At 57.3% G+C, this 19896-nt stretch overlaps 2 protein-coding genes across 4 annotated transcripts in view; both read left to right on the top strand.

The window, feature by feature from the left end:
- The window catches only part of LRRC8A (leucine rich repeat containing 8 VRAC subunit A), a 27140-nt gene extending 10981 nt beyond the window's left edge, over nt 1-16159 (top strand). For 2 of the 3 annotated variants that reach the window (XM_002915194.4, XM_034664642.1), the window contains 2 exons: nt 7003-9167; nt 14263-16159. In XM_002915194.4, coding sequence (XP_002915240.1) covers nt 7011-9167; nt 14263-14538 — 2433 coding nt within the window. In that variant the 5' untranslated portion in view covers nt 7003-7010 and the 3' untranslated portion in view covers nt 14539-16159. Of the gene's footprint in view, nt 1-4996; nt 5016-7002; nt 9168-14262 lie in introns of those variants that run through there. The other variant, XM_034664643.1, reaches the window with a different exon arrangement.
- A 2989-nt stretch (nt 16160-19148) lies between these two features.
- PHYHD1 (phytanoyl-CoA dioxygenase domain containing 1) overlaps nt 19149-19896 on the top strand; it is a 14242-nt gene continuing 13494 nt past the window's right edge. The window contains exon 1 of the mRNA XM_011219688.3: nt 19149-19266. Within this exon, the coding sequence (XP_011217990.2) occupies nt 19234-19266 (33 nt within the window). The 5' untranslated portion in view covers nt 19149-19233. The remainder of the gene's footprint in view (nt 19267-19896) is intronic.

A 19896-nucleotide genomic window follows, 5' to 3' on the forward strand; every position in this document is an offset into this window, starting at 1 on the left:
TTGGTGTATTTTGCCATTTCTTTCTATCGGATTGTCTCTTTCTTGGGTTTGTAGGAGTTCTGTATTTGTCCTGGATAGTAATCCTTTGGTACTTACACAGATTGCAAATATCTCTAACAAGTCTGTGGGTTCTTTTTACTTATTACATTCTTTGATGCGTGTACATTTAACTTCATGTGATCAAAATATCAATCTTCTCCTGTAAGGATTTGTACTCTTTGTGATAGGAAATCCTTTCCTGTCCTAAGTTGATCTCTTAGCTCTTTCTTTAAACATTTTCAGGCTTTGGCTTAGGTCTTCAGTTCACTGGAATTTATTTTCATATAAGGATGTGGATGAGGCTATACTTTTTTACATGAGTAGCTGAGAGCCCGCTCCGTTCTTGGATGCCCGTTCTTTCCCTCTGACCTGCAAGGCCAACACTGTTATCGCTGTTTCCATACATTTCAGGGTTTGTTTCTAGGCTTGCTCTTCTGTTCCTGTGGTCCATCCATTTATCCCTACATCAACACCATATTGGCTGAATTCCTGTAGCTTTGTAGTAAGTCTTCTCCCACCTCATTCTTCCAAATCGTTGTAGCTATTTTTTTTTTAAGATTTTATTTATTTGTGTGTGTGAGAGAGAGAGAGAGAGAGAGCATGAGCAGGGGGAGGGGCAGAGGGGGAGAGAGAGAATCTCAAGCAGACTCTGTGCTGAGTGCAGAGCCCCACACGGGCCTCGATCCCACGACACTGAGATCATGACCTGAACTGAAATCAAGAGTCAGATGCTCAACTGACTGAGCCATCCAGGCGCCCCTGTTACCTACTTTTGCAGGTAACGTACTCCGGACAGTTTTCCTCTTACCAAGTCATCAGGTTTCTTGCTCTAACGTGTTTTCATTATTTCATAGTATTCTATCATCTGGTCATTTAATAAGTATTTAACCAGTCAGCCCATAACGGGCATCTGGGTGGTTTCCAATTTTCCTAGGGCATAAATAACACTGTGATGAACATTCCTGTAAACTGATTCTCGTGCTAGAATCTTTCCCAGACAATTGCCGTCCTCCGTCCTACTACCTCCTTCCTGGGCTCCGCCCAGTTCAGCAGATCTCTCCACCGTATTCTGGGCTCTGCGCACGGGACTTGGATGAATCTGGAGAGGCCGCTGTCCTGCGGGACTCCCAGCCTCCTGAGTGCCCCAGCCCCTGTGTGGCCTCTTGCCCACGGCCTCCCGAGCTTTTCTTGGGTGCATCCAGGGGTCTCCCACCTCACTGGTGGATGTTAATCCCTGACTTCTAGGAGGGCACAGTCTCTGGTTCAGAGTGAGGCCCCTGTTCTAGAAAAAGGAGAAGTAGCTGGACCGGAGCTCAGAGGACAGCTAGGCACATTGCCTTCTTGTCTTTTCTCAGCTGCCTGAGTTCAGCCCGTTCATCTTTGTCCTCTGTTCAGGATCCTCTCCAAATTCCCCACCTCTTGGGGCAGAGACCTGACCTGATCTGACCCAACATCACATTGCCCTCCCCAAACTGCCCTCTCAGAGCTTCAAAAGAACACCTGATCCCCATACTTGAGGGCTGATCTATCTATCTACCTTCCTTTCTTTCTCTCTCTCCCTTTCTTTCTTTCTTTCTTTCTTTCTTTCTTTCTTTCTTTCTTTCTCTTTCTTTCTTTCTTTCTTTCTTTCTTTCTTTCTTTCTTTCTTTTCCTTTCTTTTTTCTTTTCTTTTCTTTCTCTTTTTTTCAAGATTTTATTTATTTGAGAGAGAGAGCTTGAGAGATCATGAGCAAGAGGGGTGGGTAGAGAGAAGCAGACTCCCTGCTGAGCAAGGAGCCCAGCGTGGGGCTCGATCCCAGGACCCTGAGATCAGGACCTGAGCCGAAGGCAGACACTTAACTGACTGAGACACCCAGGCGCCTGCTTGCTTGCTTTCTGCTCTATTTCTTTGGAATGCTACTATTTTTTCAATCACAAAGATAATGCACGCTGGTTAAAAAAAAAAAATCACAGTTTTCTTTCATTCTATTCCTTTTTTTTTTTTTTAAAGATTTTATTTATTTATTTGACAGGGACAGCCAGCAGAGAGGGAACACAAGCAGGGGGAGTGGGAGAGGAAGAAGCAGGCTCCCAGCGGAGGAGCCTGATGTGGGGCTCGATCCCAGAACGCTGGGATCACACCCTGAGCCGAAGGCAGACGCTTAACGACTGTGCCACCCAGGCGCCCCTTTCATTCTGTTTCTTATTCCCACTCTGAGAGGGTGTTCCTCCCCACGGTGCAGGGACTATTGGTCAAGGGTTTATCAGAATGGGACTGTATTTATTTATTTTTCTGGATCTTGCTGTTCTCCACTGTGGCATTATGTACAGAGCTACTTGGTTCCATTGAAAAGGCCACGTTGCATTCTCGTGGCAGGAAGTTCTTACTACCCACCTACTGTGGGCCAGGCCCTGCCTACCTGCATCTCTGCCAGGTATCTGCGAGTCCAGCGGGTGGCTTTCCTTCTTCCATTTCCATCCTTTCTGCTCCTGTTCTGTGCACTTTTCAGTCACCCCTGACTGTCTGTTGAAGTCAGGTTTGCTCTGGGGGCCCGGACTCATGTCTGCTTTAGCCCCTTCCACAGATGGGGGTGGTACTAAGTTTCAGAGACATGAAGAGCCCTGTCCAGGGTCACTCATCACCCAGGGCGGAACTCCGACTGGCCCGACTGTCCCTCCAGTGCTAAGCTCACATCATGGAGCTCAGGGCTTGCTCTCCACCTGACCCAGGGGCCATACACAGGCAGTTTGGGAAGAGTCATTTCTGTGACTTCTGATAGTCCTGAGAGCTTGGCAGGGCACCTGTTCCTACCCCCCCCCCCCCCCCTTTNGGGGAAACCAACGTACCACATTCTAGGAAAGGAGTCTTGGCTCCTGGACATACCATTCCCTCCCTGCCAGCTTCAGGCAGGGGTGACCAGGGCAAGGGGGTGTCTGGTGGCCTCAACGGCTCTAGAGCCAAGCCTCGCTGGGTGACCTTGGGATGGGACGCATTTGGGAGGGCGGCATCCAGGGTGGGCACAGGCCTGGGATCACACGCCTCGGGAACCTTGACCGCATTTTACAAACTGCGGTCACATCCACGGCAGAGTTTCTGCTCCTGCCGGGACAGGGAAACAGGCCCTGGGAGAGAAGCTGTTCCACGCCTCAGCTAGGGGGCCATACCTGTTAGGGAGGGCTCAGTGCAGGAAGGGATGAACACACTGCCTGCAGGAAACGGGGAAGAAAGATCCCCACTTCCAGGGATCTGCCCCATTTCCCTATGGTGCTCTCATGACCGGACCAGCTGTGTCCCAAAGCAGCTGCGGGGGATCTGCTCTACTGGCGTGGCCCCCTGGAGCCGCTGCGTGCCTGGGCTCCCCTGTGGACTGGCTTTGAAGGTGGCCTCAGTCACTTACAGGTGGTGTGAAGTTGGGCACATGGCTTCTCTCTCTGTGCCTCAGTTTCCCTAATGGGGAATATTTCAGCCTTAAAAAGGAAGGGAATTCTGATATCCATGCTAAAACATGGATGAACGTTGAAGGCATTCTATTAAACGAAATAAGCCAGACACCAAGAGACAAATGTTGTTACGATTCCACCTTTATGAATTACTTAGGGCAGTCAACTCTATATAGAGACAGAAAGTAGAGTGGTGCCTGGGTGGCTCAGTGGGTTAAGCGTCCGCCTCTTGATTTCGGCTCAGGTCCTGATCTCAGGGTGGGGAGATTGGGCCCTGCATCTGGCTCTGCGCTGGGCGTGGAGCATGCTTAAGATTTTCTCTCTTCCCCTCTCCCTCTGTCTCCCACCTCATCTCTCTCTCTCTAAAAAAAAAAAAAAAAAAAAAAAAGGGGGGCGGCGGCCGGGGGNGGGGAAGGGGAACTGGGGAGCTAGAATTTAGTGGGGACAAGGTTTCAGTTTAGCCAAATGGAAGTGTTCTGGAGACTCATGGTGGTCGTGGGTGCACAATGGAAGTGTATTTAATGACACTGGATTACATACCTAAAAAAGGTTAAAGGGGTACATTTTATGCTATGTAGAGATTACCGCAATAAAAAAATCTGGAGAAGAGAAATGGGTGGGGGCGCCTGGCTGGCTCAGTGGGTAGAGCATGACTCTTGATCTCAGGACTGTGACTTCACCACGTTGGGTGTAGAGCTTACTTCAAGAAAAAAAAAAAAAAGGTGCCAGAACAATGTGCACGTCCTGGACTTGACTTGGCCGTGAGTCTTCCGTCTAGGAACGGCAGCCGCCCCACCCCCCACCGCCCCTCCTGTGGGTGTTTAGTGCCCTTGAGTCACTGGCTCCTGGGGCGGGTCCCTGCATGGGGATTCCTACCTGGGGAGTCTGTTTCCTTCCCCAGGGCCCTCTGACTTGGGCGGAGCGCCCGCGCCCCCCCCACCCCCTGTCAGGATGTGCAGCCCTGCCCACATCCACCTGAAACTCCCCGCTGCCCCGGCTCCCCGCCACAGCCGGGCCCTGCCCTTCCCTGTGCCCCGCTCCTGCCCTGTCCCCCTCTCACGCCCTCTCTTGAGACCCCCTGATTTTATTGAGCACCTGCTGTGTTCCGAAGACTTCTGCCCTGAAGGAGCACGACGAGGAGCTGCCAGGACTGCCTGCCGGCCCCACTCTGCGCGGAGCCCCACAGAAGCCCGAGATTCTGTGCACGCTTCCCAGCAACGCCGTGAGGTGTTTGTGCAGAACCGGAGGCTGAGAGCCAGTGAGGTCCTCACCCAGGGCCCCGCAGTGAGGTCAAGGCGGGCAGAAGCCAGCTCAGCCTTGTGGGCCCCTGGCTTCCCCCCTCAACCTCCGCGAGAGCTGCTTGAGGGCGGGCTGCCCCAGCCACCTGGCTGTTTCCTGTCGGGGGCCTGGTCATGGGGCGGGCGCCCCTTCCCTGGCATCCCTGCGGACTAAGTACTGGCGTTTGGCGCCTGCATCATCTTTCCAGCTTTCTCCCAAAACCCCATCAGGGAGGGGCGGTGACTTGTCCCGAATTCCACAGGGAGTCGGTGGCAGAGGTGAGGCAGAAACACAGTGCAGCTAGAGGGTGACCCCCACCCACCAGACAGGTCACCCCCACGAGGCCGGTCCTGCACTGGACTCCCAGCTCTGCCTTTCCAAGCCAGGGCCCCTGGCTCTGCCCCCTGAGCCTCCATGAAGCCCTTCTCAGCAGGCAGGTGGCATCTGTCTCTCGGGCTGTAGCCACGGCTGCCCCTTGCCCTGTCTCAGGCTCTGTTATTTGGACACTCCTCTGCCTCTCCCACTGCTGCGCACACGCTCACACTGGACTGAGAGGCCCCAGAGGCGTGGACACACCTTGGTCACTTTTATTGTCCCCAGAGGGCTGAGCCAAGGGCGGGATGGCAGCAAGTTCAGGGTGTGCTTGAGACCAGGTGTTTGGGGTGAGGGGAGGGTAAGAGCCAGACATACCAGCACGGAATGGACGGGGCTGTTTCCCCTCTCTCTCGGCCTCCCGTGCCCTCACCGGTACACGGAGCAGTGAACAGTTTCCATCTTGAAAGTCAAGAGGCGACATGTGCAAAGAAAGCCCGGGACAGCAGGGGCCCAGAGGCAACTCCTCACCGGGAGACTGGGTGTCCCTGCTGGGCTGGCACACCCACCCTCCCTCCAAAACTGTGAAGCTGCAACCACATCCTGCCTGGTCATAAACTGCACTGCCCCCAGCATCTGGCATCCTGCCCTGGCCGTCTCTTTCTGGACACTCTAGGGGCAGGCTGTTGCACGCCCTCAGGCCCTCTGTCTTGGCCCCTCCTCCCTTCCTGTCCCCAGCCTTTGGGTGCCTGCCTAGATATGGACTTGGGGAACCGGGAAGTGGGGGACAAGTGTACGGGTTTCTTTCAGCTGGAGGCCGGCTGCATGATTCAGCGGGCCCTCCCCTAGAGTGCCCCCTTCCCAGGAGTGTGGGTGGTATGAGGAGCCAGCCGGTCATTAGAGGTCCGGGCCTTCCTGTGGGGTGGCCGTTCACCCTGGCCTGTGAGTCCCGGCCTCACCAGGAGGGCTGACCTCTGGGCTGGAGCCGGTGGCCCAGGGCGGGTGGTGGCGTCTGCTGGCCCCGTGGTGACCTGAGTTCTGGGAACCCAGGGGACAGGGAAGCTGGACTCCGGGGTGTGGTCTCTTGGCACTCCTGGCATAGTCAGGTAGACAGCGAGCCTGCACAGCAGGGCTCAGGAGAGGCCTGGGTTTGGTCTTGACTCTTCCTGAGTAATAGAGTGACGTTAGGCGGGTGACTTTACTTCCCTGAGCTTAGTGCCTTACGCGCACATGTAGATGCACATAGCCGGAGATGATCATCATAAATGTGATGTCATCTAGCGTGGGGCGGAGACCAGTCTTGTTTTCTTGTCCTTTCTCTGCTTGGCCCCACCCCCTGCCTTGTGTGCGCACGCGCATGTGCGTGTGTGTTGGGGGGGAGTGTGTGTGTCTCTCCCCTCAGAATCCTATATGGACATAATTACATGCACCCTTGCAGAATTTTTTAAACTTCCCTATTTGTTTTACAAAAGTGAGTCTACATCGAGCCCACCTCTTGTATATTTCGATTTCCCACACTTTGAGGGAACGTCTTCCGGTCACTGGGGCAGCGTCACGGCAGCTGGTTCCAAGTAAACTGAGAGTTTTCAACAAGCCCTTCTGGTCAGTCTGATCATGACTAGGATGGAGTCTGGACAGGAATTCCCGAATGCTCCCGCTGGATTGCACGGGGAGGCCACCTGAGCAATTTGTCGGCGTGGCTCCTGACTTCAGTGCTCCATCTTCACGTCTGTTAAGTGGGGAGGCTCCTGCCTTCCCCAGTGGTGGTTTCCCAGCTACCTGGTGACCACATGGTTTCCGGAGAGAGGCTGATCAGTGGGGCCCCCCTGTGAGTGGCAAGGTCGTGACTTCCAGCTAGACTCAAGGTGGAATTTTGGACAACGGGTCCGTTGTCTCCTGGGTCCCGGACAGCCAGGCCGCCCTGTGGTAACCCCTCCTGTGGGTCCTTTTCAGGTTGAACCATGATTCCAGTGACAGAGCTCCGTTACTTCGCGGACACGCAGCCAGCGTACCGGATCCTGAAGCCGTGGTGGGACGTGTTCACCGACTACATCTCCATTGTCATGCTGATGATCGCGGTCTTCGGGGGCACGCTGCAGGTCACCCAGGACAAGATGATCTGCCTGCCTTGTAAGTGGGTCACCAAGGACTCGTGCAACGACTCGTTCCGGGGCTGGGCGGCCCCGGGCCCGGAGCCCACCTACCCGAACGCCACAGTGCTGCCGACCCCTGGCACGGGCCCCACGGGCATCAAGTACGACCTGGACCGGCACCAGTACAACTACGTGGACGCCGTCTGCTACGAGAACCGCCTGCACTGGTTCGCCAAGTACTTCCCCTACCTGGTGCTTCTGCACACGCTCATCTTCCTGGCCTGCAGCAACTTCTGGTTCAAGTTCCCACGCACCAGCTCGAAGCTGGAGCACTTCGTGTCCATCCTGCTCAAGTGCTTCGACTCGCCCTGGACCACCCGGGCCCTGTCCGAGACGGTGGTGGAGGAGAGCGACCCCAAGCCGGCCTTCAGCAAGATGAACGGCTCCATGGACAAGAAGTCGTCGACGGTCAGCGAGGACGTGGAGGCCACCGTACCCATGCTGCAGCGGACCAAGTCCCGGATCGAGCAGGGCATCGTGGACCGCTCGGAGACGGGCGTGCTGGACAAGAAGGAGGGGGAGCAGGCCAAGGCGCTCTTCGAGAAGGTGAAGAAGTTCCGCACGCACGTGGAGGAGGGGGACATCGTGTACCGCCTGTACATGCGGCAGACCATCATCAAGGTGATCAAGTTCGTCCTCATCATCTGCTACACCGTCTACTACGTGCACAACATCAAGTTCGACGTGGACTGCACCGTGGACATCGAGAGCCTGACGGGCTACCGCACCTACCGCTGTGCGCACCCCCTGGCCACGCTCTTCAAGATCCTGGCGTCCTTCTACATCAGCCTGGTCATCTTCTACGGGCTCATCTGCGTGTACACGCTCTGGTGGATGCTGCGGCGCTCCCTCAAGAAATACTCGTTTGAGTCCATCCGCGAGGAGAGCAGCTACAGCGACATCCCCGACGTCAAGAACGACTTCGCCTTCATGCTGCACCTCATCGACCAGTACGACCCGCTCTACTCGAAGCGCTTCGCCGTCTTCCTGTCGGAGGTGAGCGAGAACAAGCTGCGGCAGCTGAACCTCAACAACGAGTGGACACTGGACAAGCTGCGGCAGCGGCTCACCAAGAACGCGCAGGACAAGCTGGAACTGCACCTGTTCATGCTCAGCGGCATCCCCGACACCGTGTTCGACCTGGTGGAACTGGAGGTGCTGAAGCTGGAGCTGATCCCGGATGTGACCATCCCACCCAGCATCGCCCAGCTCACGGGCCTCAAGGAGCTGTGGCTGTACCACACGGCGGCCAAGATCGAGGCGCCCGCCCTGGCCTTCCTGCGCGAGAACCTGCGCGCCCTGCACATCAAGTTCACGGACATCAAGGAGATCCCGCTCTGGATCTACAGCCTGAAGACCCTGGAGGAGCTGCACCTGACGGGCAACCTGAGCGCCGAGAACAACCGCTACATCGTCATCGACGGGCTGCGCGAGCTCAAGCGCCTCAAGGTGCTGCGGCTGAAGAGCAACCTGAGCAAGCTGCCGCAGGTGGTCACCGACGTGGGCGTGCACCTGCAGAAGCTGTCCATCAACAACGAGGGCACCAAGCTCATCGTCCTCAACAGCCTCAAGAAGATGGTCAACCTCACCGAGCTGGAGCTGATCCGCTGCGACCTGGAGCGCATCCCGCACTCCATCTTCAGCCTGCACAACCTGCAGGAGATCGACCTCAAGGACAACAACCTCAAGACCATCGAGGAGATCATCAGCTTCCAGCACCTGCACCGCCTCACCTGCCTGAAGCTCTGGTACAACCACATCGCCTACATCCCCATCCAGATCGGCAACCTCACCAACCTCGAGCGCCTCTACCTGAACCGCAACAAGATCGAGAAGATCCCCACCCAGCTCTTCTACTGCCGCAAGCTGCGCTACCTGGACCTCAGCCACAACAACCTGACCTTCCTCCCCGCCGACATTGGCCTCCTGCAGAACCTCCAGAACCTGGCTGTCACGGCCAACCGGGTGAGTGGCCTGGCCGCCACTCCGCGGAGGCGGGCGGGGGTTTGGCTCGGGAGGCTCAGTGTCTCAGGGTGTTTGGGATAGTCTCATGCTCCGGGGTTGGGGGTCCTCACCCGTGGTTCCCAGAACCACCCGGGAAGGGCTCGTGGGGAATCCGGATTCCTGCCCCCCACCCCGCCCCAGACCGGCTGACTCAGGATCTCGGGGGGCCGGGGAGCCTGTCTTTGCCACAGGATGTTGCAGAGTTCTCCTGCTGGGAGGGGTGGTGTGGTCAGGCAGGGTCTGTCCCCCGAGGTGACCTGGGGCGGGTTTCTTGTAGACCGGGGATGTGCAGGGACAAGAGGTCCAAGGGCCGGGTGGTGGGAGCCGGGACTTAGCCTGGAGCCCGCTCTAGACCACATCTGGAGCCGAAGCACCAGTCTGGGTCCGCTGGGGACAGAAACCGTGGGTGGCTGGTGCTCACCGAGGCCGAGCCGGGTGGTCTCTGTAGCCCTTGGCCCCGCTCACACCCTTTCCCCTCTGCCTGTCACCACCTGCCTTTCTGGAGAGGAAATTGTGCAAACCATTTCAGGCCCACAGTATGGGAGGCCACGCCCTGGAGACGCCCTGGGAACCGTTGGTAGCCCTGCGTACCAGCCCCTTGCCTGGCCAGGGAAGCCCCCCACCCACGGGCCCCTTCTCCGCGGCAGGCGGGTGGGGTTGAGGGCCCAGTGCTCTTGTGGCTTTGTGGTGTAGCCTCTGCAGTGTAAACAAAGCGTTGCCAAAGGACCGCCCCAGGCCCACCCCTCCCAGGGACGTTCCCAGTTCCTACTTTCAGGGTGGAGACACAGTGGGGCAGGTGGTGGTGGGAGCCCAAAGCCCGGGATGAGGACTCTGGAGGCCTGGTTCAGACAGCACGTCTGTGCCTCCCTGCAGCCCGTGGCACGAAGCAGCCCACGCTGTGCGGGGCGTGATGCTCCCGACAGGAACTCTCTCCAGCAACTTCGGATGCAGAGGCAGGCGGTCCCTGAAATGCCCCCCGCCCCAGGAAAGGACACACCTTCTCCAGTGTCACTCAGATCGGAGGGTCTGGGCCCCCTCCCCTCTTCCCTAAGCCTCTCCTCCTGCAAAACCAACCTGACTCTTCCATAGATCAGAGTCACAAACTCTATTTTCCTCCCCCAGATTATGACTGTGAGTTTCCAAGGACGAAGGTCAGAGCCCAGATCACTTTACGTGGGAGAATCTGCCCCCGGGGCCTGGAGCAGGCCACAGATCGGGAAAATGGGACTCCTGGGGGGAAGCCACATGTGGGGAGCACCAGACAGACCCCAGACCCTCCCCCAGAGCTCAGTGTGGGGGCCACATTGCCCCTGGAGTTGGGTGTGATGAAGGCACCTCATGACCGTCTGTAACCTGCCTGCTCTGTCCCAGGTGCCCACAGGCTCTGCGCGGGCTCTGCACAGGCACCCGGGGCTTGCTGGGCCCTCCTTCCTGGTGGACGGTGTGTCAGGCCTCCAGCCTGGCTCGCAGTTCCTTCCCCTACCCCCAGCTCCTCACCCCCAGCAGGCCTGTTAGGTCCCTCCTGCTGGCTGAGGTCACCCCTCAGGAAAGGAGCTGGCGACAGGCACGACAGACAGGCACGCTGGCCCCAGGAAGGGGACCCTCCGCAAGCCCTGTGAGCACACTGCTTAATCACATCCTGTCTCCACCCCTGGAATGCCAGAGGCCTTGGTGGGGAAAAAGTTTCCTTGGGCGGATCCTTGTCAGGCCCATCCTTTTAAGCTGGAGCGGCTCTTGTCCTCGTCCTCCTCAGTGAGCCAGCCATGGCTGCAGATAGACGGGGCGGGGTCGGTGTGACCCAGCTGAGGCCCTTAGCGGCTCTTTCCCCAGGTTTAAACAGTAGACACGGAAGGTGTGTTAACTTGTCTACAGATGGCATTTATTCATCCTTTCCTCGGTTTGGCAGATGTTTTCTGAGCCCTCCCAGGGTCAAGGAAGGTGCTGGGGACACACTGGCTACCCATCTGGAGGCTCCTGGGTGCACACAGTAGGGGTACCCCCCAGATTTCGGGCAGGCCAACCTCCTAGAGGAAGGGGCACTACCCTGGCCCTGAGGACTACGGGAAGTTAGCGGGATGAAGAGGAAATGGAGAGTCTCGTAGGTTCTGTCAGTGGCAGGGGAGCACGAGCTGAGCAGCCCCTGGAATTCGGACTTGCCCCCGAGGCCAGGACTGGAAGACGGTCCTGTTCTTCCCACTTGTTTCCATCAGGTCTTCTTTGTTCCCCTCGTCCGGTGACGCTGACGCGGATCGTGGCTCTTTTCTTCAGTGCCTGACACACAGCAAATGTTCACCAAATTCTCTGAGTAGATGAAGAAACGAGCTAACTTGTAATTGGGAGAGATTGTTCTCGCTGCCGTGTGAGGGGGTGAGGGGGTTTGAGGGGCAAGATGAGAGGGGTCAAGAGCTGGCAGAAATCCCGGGTGCAGCCATTGGAAGGAGTGAGGCCTGGACTGACAGAGGCTGCCCTGGGTGGAGAGACTTTGGCGGGAGAATCAGCCAGAATGGGGCTGGATCGGATGGGGGAGAAGGGGAGAGGTCTGAGTGACTTGGGGTTTCTCACTTGGCTGCTTGGGAAGATGGGTCATTGAAACAGGATGTAGGAGCCGACACTGGGGAGAGCGTATGTCCCATGTTGGCTGTCTGGGGCCTCTGGGACATCCAGGGGACCATGTTGAGTTATCCTGAAGTTCAAGGAGTCCTCCCTGTCCCCGCCCGAGCTCCTGGATGAAGAGGGGTCCCTGTCGACATCACCGGGGGAGAGGATGGAGGGAGAGAGGAGTCTGGCTCAAGCCTTTGGGGTCGAAGGGGAAGAGCGAGGCCAGGCGGGAGTATGTGGGCTTGCAGTGCGTGGGGCAGTTGGGTGAAGGACGGATTCAGGTCCACTGGATTAGGAGGGACTGTTGTTGATTCTGGCCAGACAGTTTTGGGGGTAGAAAGGGGCAGAAGCTGGATCACAGCTGAAGAGAGACAGTGTTTTTTTCCATGTGGTTTGTCGGGGATGGGGTGATGGAGCAGCTGCAGAGGCTTCTGGGAGGGTCATCTCTTTTTCAAAGACTAGGTGGACTTGAGGCTACTTGAGTGCTGATGGGGGAGCCAGCCAGGTCCCTGGGAGGTAGGAGCTGGCAGGAGCGGGCTGATGGGACAGGACCCCAAGTTTCCGGCAGCCGAGTGACAACTCGGGAAGAGGACAGGTCCAAAGGACAGGGGTGGCTGTGGTGGGGCGCTGAGCCCCTGGAGCACCTTCTCTTTTCTCTGTGGGACCTGGAGAGAGCTCACTGGCTGGGGCAGGGGGTGCTGGGAAGGGGGCATTTTAGAGAGGGAGCTCTGGGCGTGAACCCCAGCTGTGCCACTCACTGAGCTAGGCCTTTCGTGCTGCCCTGACCCCTGTCTGAGTCACCAGAGGAGTCCACTGTCGGGGGGGGGCTCTCTGGGAGGCTCAGGCCCCTCAGTCCTGCCAGAGCCCACTTCCCGTCATGCCCTCTCACCTTCGTGTCCCCTACCTTCAGCCCTGCTCACCTGGAGGCCACCTTGGCTCCGTCCCTGACCAATGGGCACAACAGTGGCTGGTTTTGGAGGCCCAGGTCAGGGGACTCTTTTAAAACAACAAGTCACCCAAGATCCGAGTCTGCCCGAAGGCCCTCAGCCACAGAGCTTTGAAGGCAAGAGGCATTTCTAGTCCTGCCTTGCATTCCACAGAGGGGGAAACCGAGGCCCAGGGAGGGAAAGGGACTTGCCGGTGAGCGCCATATTTGGCAGAACGGAAGCACAGCGCAGGCTCTGAATCAGAGGAAGCAAGGCTCGCTTACATCCTCTCTTGACCTTTCTGGCCGTGTAGTTTTGGACACGCATTTCACTTCTGCAGGCCTCAGCAGGACAATGGGGACAGTGACAGCTGCCTTACAGGGGTTAGTGAACAGGCTGTCCGTCATCCTCACGTGGGCTCGAGGGGGGTCCCTCCAGCACAGCACTTCCGAAAGAAACTGTTCTGGCAAATAGGTTCAGTAAGAAGCTGGGTTTAGAGGTGACCCTCACAGAAGGGCAGGGAAGGAGGTGGCATCTAGGGAGCTTCTCCCGTGTGCCAGAGACGCAGCGGGTCCCCACTCGGGCCCCGCCGACGGTGTGGACGGATAGCAGAGCACGAGCTGCGGAACCTGGTTCAGTCTTGGCTCCACCACGTTCCAGCTGTGAACCTCTGGGCCAGTTAGCTTCTTTAGCGCCCCCTTGGTCAAATGTTACCCCATCTGTAAGGCAGAAGTGGTGTTTGTAGGGTATTTCCAGGTGCTTCTGACGGTGGATGAGTGAGTAGTGTCAGTGCTCAGAGCGAGCCCGCTGTGTACGAAGCTGCGTGGGGGTGTTGCCCATCATTCGGATTTTGCAAACTCAGGAAGAGAATGGCCGATACTGGGCTCCCTGCACTCATGATCAGGGTGTGACTTGACAGATGAGGGGCCTGAGGCCCAGGACAGAGAGGTGACAGAGCTGGGGTCCCCACCCCTATTGGAGCGCTCCCCGCAGTTCTCAGCAGCCAGGGTGTGTGATTTCCTCAGCATGCCGCTCTCTTTCGTAAACCGTTCTTAAACAGGGCAGACCCCACAGCCTGGCTCCTGATGAGCCCTGGGCAGTGGAGGAGGGAGCGGAGTTAATAGTAGCAGGCCAGTGTGACATGCTTCTTAGGGTGCCAAGCGCTGGGAGACAGTGGGGAGCCAGGGGGCCCCAGCCCTGCCCTCTCAGAGCCTGGTCTGGGAGCGACAGGTGATCGAGCAGCTTCACCACGGAGGGATCGGTGCCGCTGGGGGCCACGGGTGCCCTAGGTTGCCCAGGAGGTCAGGGAAGGCTTCCCGGAGGAAGTGACTGCAGAGTTGAGACTACATGCAGGTGGAGGTCAGCCAGGCTTTACGCCAGACCGTGCTGCAGTCTGGGCCCAGGGAGCTGAAACGGGCTTCAGAGGAGATGCCGGTGCCTGGGGAGAAGGGTGGTGGTGGGGAGAAGCCGCAGCCGAGGCCCCAGGTCTGGGCTGCGCCCCTCATTTTGGCCCTCTGCTCCTGCCCTTCCAGATCGAGGCGCTGCCCCCGGAACTCTTCCAGTGCCGGAAGCTGAGGGCCCTGCACCTGGGCAACAACGTGCTGCAGTCGCTGCCCTCGAGGGTGGGCGAGCTCACCAACCTGACGCAGATCGAGCTGCGGGGCAACCGGCTGGAGTGCCTGCCGGTGGAGCTGGGCGAGTGCCCGCTGCTCAAGCGCAGCGGGCTGGTGGTGGAGGAGGACCTGTTCAACACGCTGCCGCCCGAGGTCAAGGAGCGGCTGTGGAGGGCCGACAAGGAGCAGGCCTGAGCGCCGGCCCCGCTGAGCACCGGGTCCGAGGAGCCCTCAGGGCCCGGGGACACAGACAGCCGGGCCGACCAGCCGGGCCTCCGCCAGGGCAGGAGCCTGGGGCTGGAGGTCGGCTGGGCTGCGGCTGGGCTGCGGGACCATACCTGAGGGGCTGGCCCCTTCCCTCCTTCTGAGACTCATGCCCCCCAGGGCGGGCGCCTGTCAGGGAGATCAGAGACCCATGTCTTAGAGCGCAGTATTTGGACAATCAGGGCCTTCCCCCCAGGCCATCTCTGCCCGAGAGGCCGAGCTGACGCCAGAGGCCCGGGACGCCCACTTAGCCTTTGGTATTTATTTTTCTCCACTTCCCATCCCCTCCCTCTGGATAACTTATACATTCCCAACAAAGTTCAGTTCTGATGGGGGGCGCTGTGTAAGGAAGGATGTGCCGTTTCCCTTTCCTTTTTGGGTGATGCCACCGGCAGTACCACCCAGACTTGAGTGGAGGGGTCCAGGGAGAGCCAGCCGCAACAGTTGCCCCAGCGGTGCTGGGCTGGGCTCTGGCGGTGTGGCCCGTGGGACGGCAGGCCTGCCAGGTGGAAATGCCAGGCCTGGGACTTGTCTCATCAGTTTTAGATTTTTTTTTTTAAGTGGAAAAAAAAAATGAAGAACATTTTTTTTAAAGCTTTGAAAATTGATGGTTTGGGTATTAAAAAGGAAAAAAAAGTAAAAAAAACCCTAAAAAAACCCACAAAAGACAGTGAAGGCCAGTGAGTTGGGGTCTCAGGGCAGGATGGCAGCTTTCCCTTGAGCAGAGCAGCAGGACACTGAACTGTGTTTCCTCCCCCTCCCCCGCCCCCCCAGGGTGCAGGCTGCAGGATGTCTTTGAGTCTGGTGTGACCTTGGTGCAGGAGATCTGTTTGTTCCTCTCCTCTCCTAGGGCGGGGTTTTTGTTTTGTTTTGTTTTGTTTTGTTTTGTTTTGTTTTTGGCGTCTTGTTTTCTTTTTCCTCCATGTGTCTTGGCAGGCACTCATTTCTGTGGCTCTTGGCCAAAGGGAATGTTCTGGAGCTGCCAAGAAAGGAGGAGACTCGGGTTGGCTAATCCCCAGATGAACGGTGCTCCATCCTCCCCGTCCGTCTCTCGTCACAGTGTTAAGGAGCCAAGAGGAGCTACTTCGCCCGGACTCTGCTTTCCCACCTCATGTATCATGAGTTTGCCCAGTGCCACCCCTAGCCCCAGCCGCTGACATCAGCCCTGGCACCGCCTGGTCCTTCAGAAGAGACACTTGGAGGCGGGGCCGTGGGTGGGGAGGTCACCTCTGGGAGGGCTGTCTCCCTAGGTTTGGGTTCTGATAGCCCTCTCGGTGCCTGGTGGCGAGAAGCCACCTCACTTTAGATCAGTCACGGGGGTCCCCACATTAGAAGGGTCCCCGCCTTAGATCAATCACTTGGACACTAAGGCACGTTTTAGCGTCTCTTGTCTTAACAATTATGTCCATTTGTGTTTTCTGCGTCACGTCAGCGGATGTAATCCTCAGAAATAATGCACACTAGCCTTTGACGACCATGAAGCAATCCGTTACATGAGGGTCTGAACTTGTAGACTCCGTTCAAATATCAAATAAATCTGTAACAGAAAGTAGCCTTTGGAGGTCTCCGTGTCATGGGGGGAGACCCTTCCTTCAGCTCTCTGAGTCCCACTGGGCCCGTGGACTAGTTTGTTGAATGGCCACAGATGAGCCCCTGGAAGGTAGTTCACTGCCCCCTCCCTGCCCCTTGGAGGCCGCTACTGGGCGTGGGCTGGACAGAGCACCTGCTATGTGTCATGCGTGGCCTGGGCCAGGGGGTCTGGTCACCTGTGGTTTGGGCCTTCATGAGCTTTGATTGGGGTGGGGGGCCTGGGGTGGGGAGGAGGACACTGGGATGGGAGCCAGTAGTCTCCACTCTTGTCCCAGCTCTGTAATTCCCTGCATGAAGCCAGGCCGACCTCTTCCCTCCCACAGTCTCCATATCCCCATCTGTGCAATGGGCATTTCCACTCTGTGCTCTCATAGGTCCTCCGTGATTCCCAACAGCCATTGCCCCGGGCTCTGCAGAGGTGGGGCTGAGAGTCACCGTGGGGTAGCTGGCTCCCAGCCTCTTTGGGAGCCTGCTGAAGGTGCTGGGGTCAAGGGCAGAGGCTTAGGGATACAGCCAGACCTGCCTTCAAATCGGAGCTCTGCCATTTATTTGATGTGGGGCCACAGTTTCCTCGTTTGTAACATCAGGCTAGTACTGGCAACCTTGCAGGATTATTCTGAGGCTTGCTTGGTGATCATGTGGCAGGTGGAGTTGGCTTTTAGTGCCTAGTAACTGATATCCTCATCCTGGACCAGTGAGGTTTGCGCTGGGCTGACATGGGGACCCAGGGGCAGGGGGTGAAGAAGAAAGGCCATTGTCTCTGACCTCGGCCTTAGCGATTAGGCCTTAGCTGCTGCTTGGGCACCCACTCTGGAACAGGCCAGAGTCTGTCCTTCCTCGCTCCATGGGACTGTGACCCCTCCAGGTGACCTCAGGGCCGTGATCCCTCTGAGACCCTCCTGTGTCTCCACAGTGGAGGTCCTCCCCTCCTGTCTGGTCTGGTACCTCCCTACCAACTCCCACTTCACCCACCCAGTCTTGGGGCTGCCCACCAGGAAGAGGAGTGTTGGATCTGGAGCTGGTTAGCTTTTAGAAAAAAAGAAAAAAGAAAAAAAAGACGCAATGCAAACCCACCTCCCAAAGCCTGAGCAGAACGAATGGACAAATCTTGGAGGCTCAGCCCCTCCCCCTCCCATCCCAGGACTGTCCACCCCAAACCTCAGGGGTATAGTCTTTCCACTGATGACAATAGCAGTTTGGAAAATGGGTAAGTTCAAAAATCAAAATACCCTCAGATTTCACCCAGAACAGCCCCAGCTAACTTCTGGTGAACAACTGATAGGCACTTTCAGTACGTGCTGGGCCCCATGCCAAGCTCTTTATTGGCAGTAAAGCATGCCTCTTTCTCCTTATGAGGGGTTATCCCCAAACTACAGATGGGGAAAGCAAAACCCAGGCCTGGACTCAAACCCAGTCTGCCTCAGTAAGCCTCCACTACAAGTCCTTTGTGGGGGTTCCCAGGGGAGCTGCTAGCCCAGCATGATGGGACCCTCGCTGTGCCCCTGACACATGGTTGGTGTCCCTGTATTTGTTGGATAACTGCATCAGATGGGGCCAGGACAGCTGGGAATGAGCCTTGCCTCAGGGGCTCTGAGTCTCACTGTATTTCCTGCACAGTTTGCTCTCTGCCTGCCCTCCTCACCCAGCCGAACTCCTCAGAATCTCTTCTCCATTCTCAGGAGCCTGGCCGCCCCTCTCCCTGGCCCTCGGGAATCGGCACCGAGCAGTCACTTCCAGTGCGGTGGCCCAGAAAACACGACTTGACTTGGGGCCAAGGCTCCTGAAGGCTTGCTCAGTCCCAAGACATTCTGTCCCTTCACCATTCAGAAAAATATCATTTCAGGGAAGGCCAGTGGCCGGTCTTCAGGAGCTCCAGCCAGAATGGCCCCATTAGCTGCCGAGCAGGGCCGGTGGCTGCTATCCTGGCTGGTGGCGAACACTGTGCCAGCTGGATTTGAGACACCCAACATCTTGGGCCGGGAGGGGGGGGTGGGGAACAGGAACCAGGGTTTCTCCCTCCCTCATTCTGGAGACCCAGGCCCCCAACTCTATCCCCTTCCTCTTTTGCTTTTCTTTTCTTTTTTTTTTTTTTTCTTTTTTAGATTTACTTATTTAGGTAATCTCTGCACCCAACATGGGGTTTGAACTCAGGACCCAGAGATCAAGAGTCACATGCTCTTCCAAGTGAGCCAACTAGGTACCCCTAGCCCCTTCCCCTTTCTAAGATTTCCCTTTATCTGCTTGCTGTCTTCCTCTAGAGCTCTAGGGTGCTCCCCCACCTTCCCCTGACCCTCCCAAGACTGACAGTTTTGGGGGATCAGAGCTGAAGGGCCCAGACAATTCTCTGAGGACCTTTTCCACCTTTGGAATGCAAAGCCACTTGGCCAGTCTGACCTGGTCTGATGTGCAAGGCCCCCAGGCCCACGCTGTATCCCCCCACCCCCACCCCATGTTGATGCTGGTGGCCTGGGGACTTTCTACTCCATGCGTGAAGTCCAGACAGCCTGACATCTGTGCTTGCTTCAGCAGTACATAGACTAAAAAACTGGGGCTGACATTCGTCAGAGGTCACAGTGAGTTATGGTGCCTGGACTGGGACTCAGGTCCTCTTGCCTACCCATCTTTCGTTGCTCTGACACTCCTGGAATATAATTTCTCGAGGCACCTGGTATGCAGCCAGAAGGGGGTGGTTTCTGCAAAGCAATTGGGAGGGAGCCATTAAAAACCATGAAGGAGATTGGAAAGGGCTAATCCTAGATTATCTGGGGGGATGGACCCAGGGGATTGAGCTGGGTCATAGGCCAGGGCCACATCCAGGCACAGAAGTTAAGGGGGTCCGGGTTGTTCAGGCTGGTGTGTGTGCTTGGGGGCGGGGGGCTGGGGGATGGGATTGGGTTTCCTCCGGGTAGGCAAGGGTTAAGTCCTCCTGGCTACAGCTACTCTGCCCCCACCCACCCTGTACTAGGAACTTCCAAACTTGGACTTGAACTTCCTCCTCCCCGCCTCCAGCAGCGCAGCACCCAGAGCCTCGTCCTCATGGCCTGCCCGAGCCCCTCGCAGCTCCAGAAGGTAGGGCCATGTGGGGTGGGGGTCCGAGAGGGTCAGGTAAGAGTTGGGGGTCCCTCGGGACCTTTAGTAGACCCTGGGAACTCAACACCACCCCCTGCCGTTTTTCAGAAGAGGAACCTGAAATCCACAGTGGTCAGTGTCCAACCAGGACCCCTAACTTCGGCACACGCAGCCTGGGGGCCGTCAGGGCCACAGGTGCGGGGTGAGGTGGGAATGTGTACATGTGACGGACACCAGAATAAAGAGTAAGGATCAGGGGCGCCTGGGTGGCTCAGTCGGTTGAGCGTCTCCCTTTGGCTCGGCTCATGATCTCGGGGGTCCTGGAATTGAGCCCCGCATGGGGCTTCCTGCTCAGCGGGGAGCCTGCTTCTCCCTCTCCCTCTGCCTCTGCCTCCCCGCCCTGCTCCTGGTCTGGCGCACTCGTGCTCTTTCTCAAATAAATACGTAAAATCTTAAAAAAAGAGAGAGAGAGAGAGAGAGTAAAGTTCAGCCAGTCCGGGCCCTGGAGTGGGCCCTGAGAGCGAAGAGGGAAGGAGGGGGGAACGCGGGCGGGGACCTTTGGCCCGGGGTGTGGGCAGGGTCAACGGGGGCGGACCGCCCGGCCCCGCCCCGCCGCGCCTCCATCCCCCC

The sequence above is a fragment of the Ailuropoda melanoleuca genome, chromosome 7, assembly GCF_002007445.2.
Source record: "Ailuropoda melanoleuca isolate Jingjing chromosome 7, ASM200744v2, whole genome shotgun sequence".
NCBI classification, from domain to species: Eukaryota; Metazoa; Chordata; class Mammalia; order Carnivora; family Ursidae; genus Ailuropoda; species Ailuropoda melanoleuca.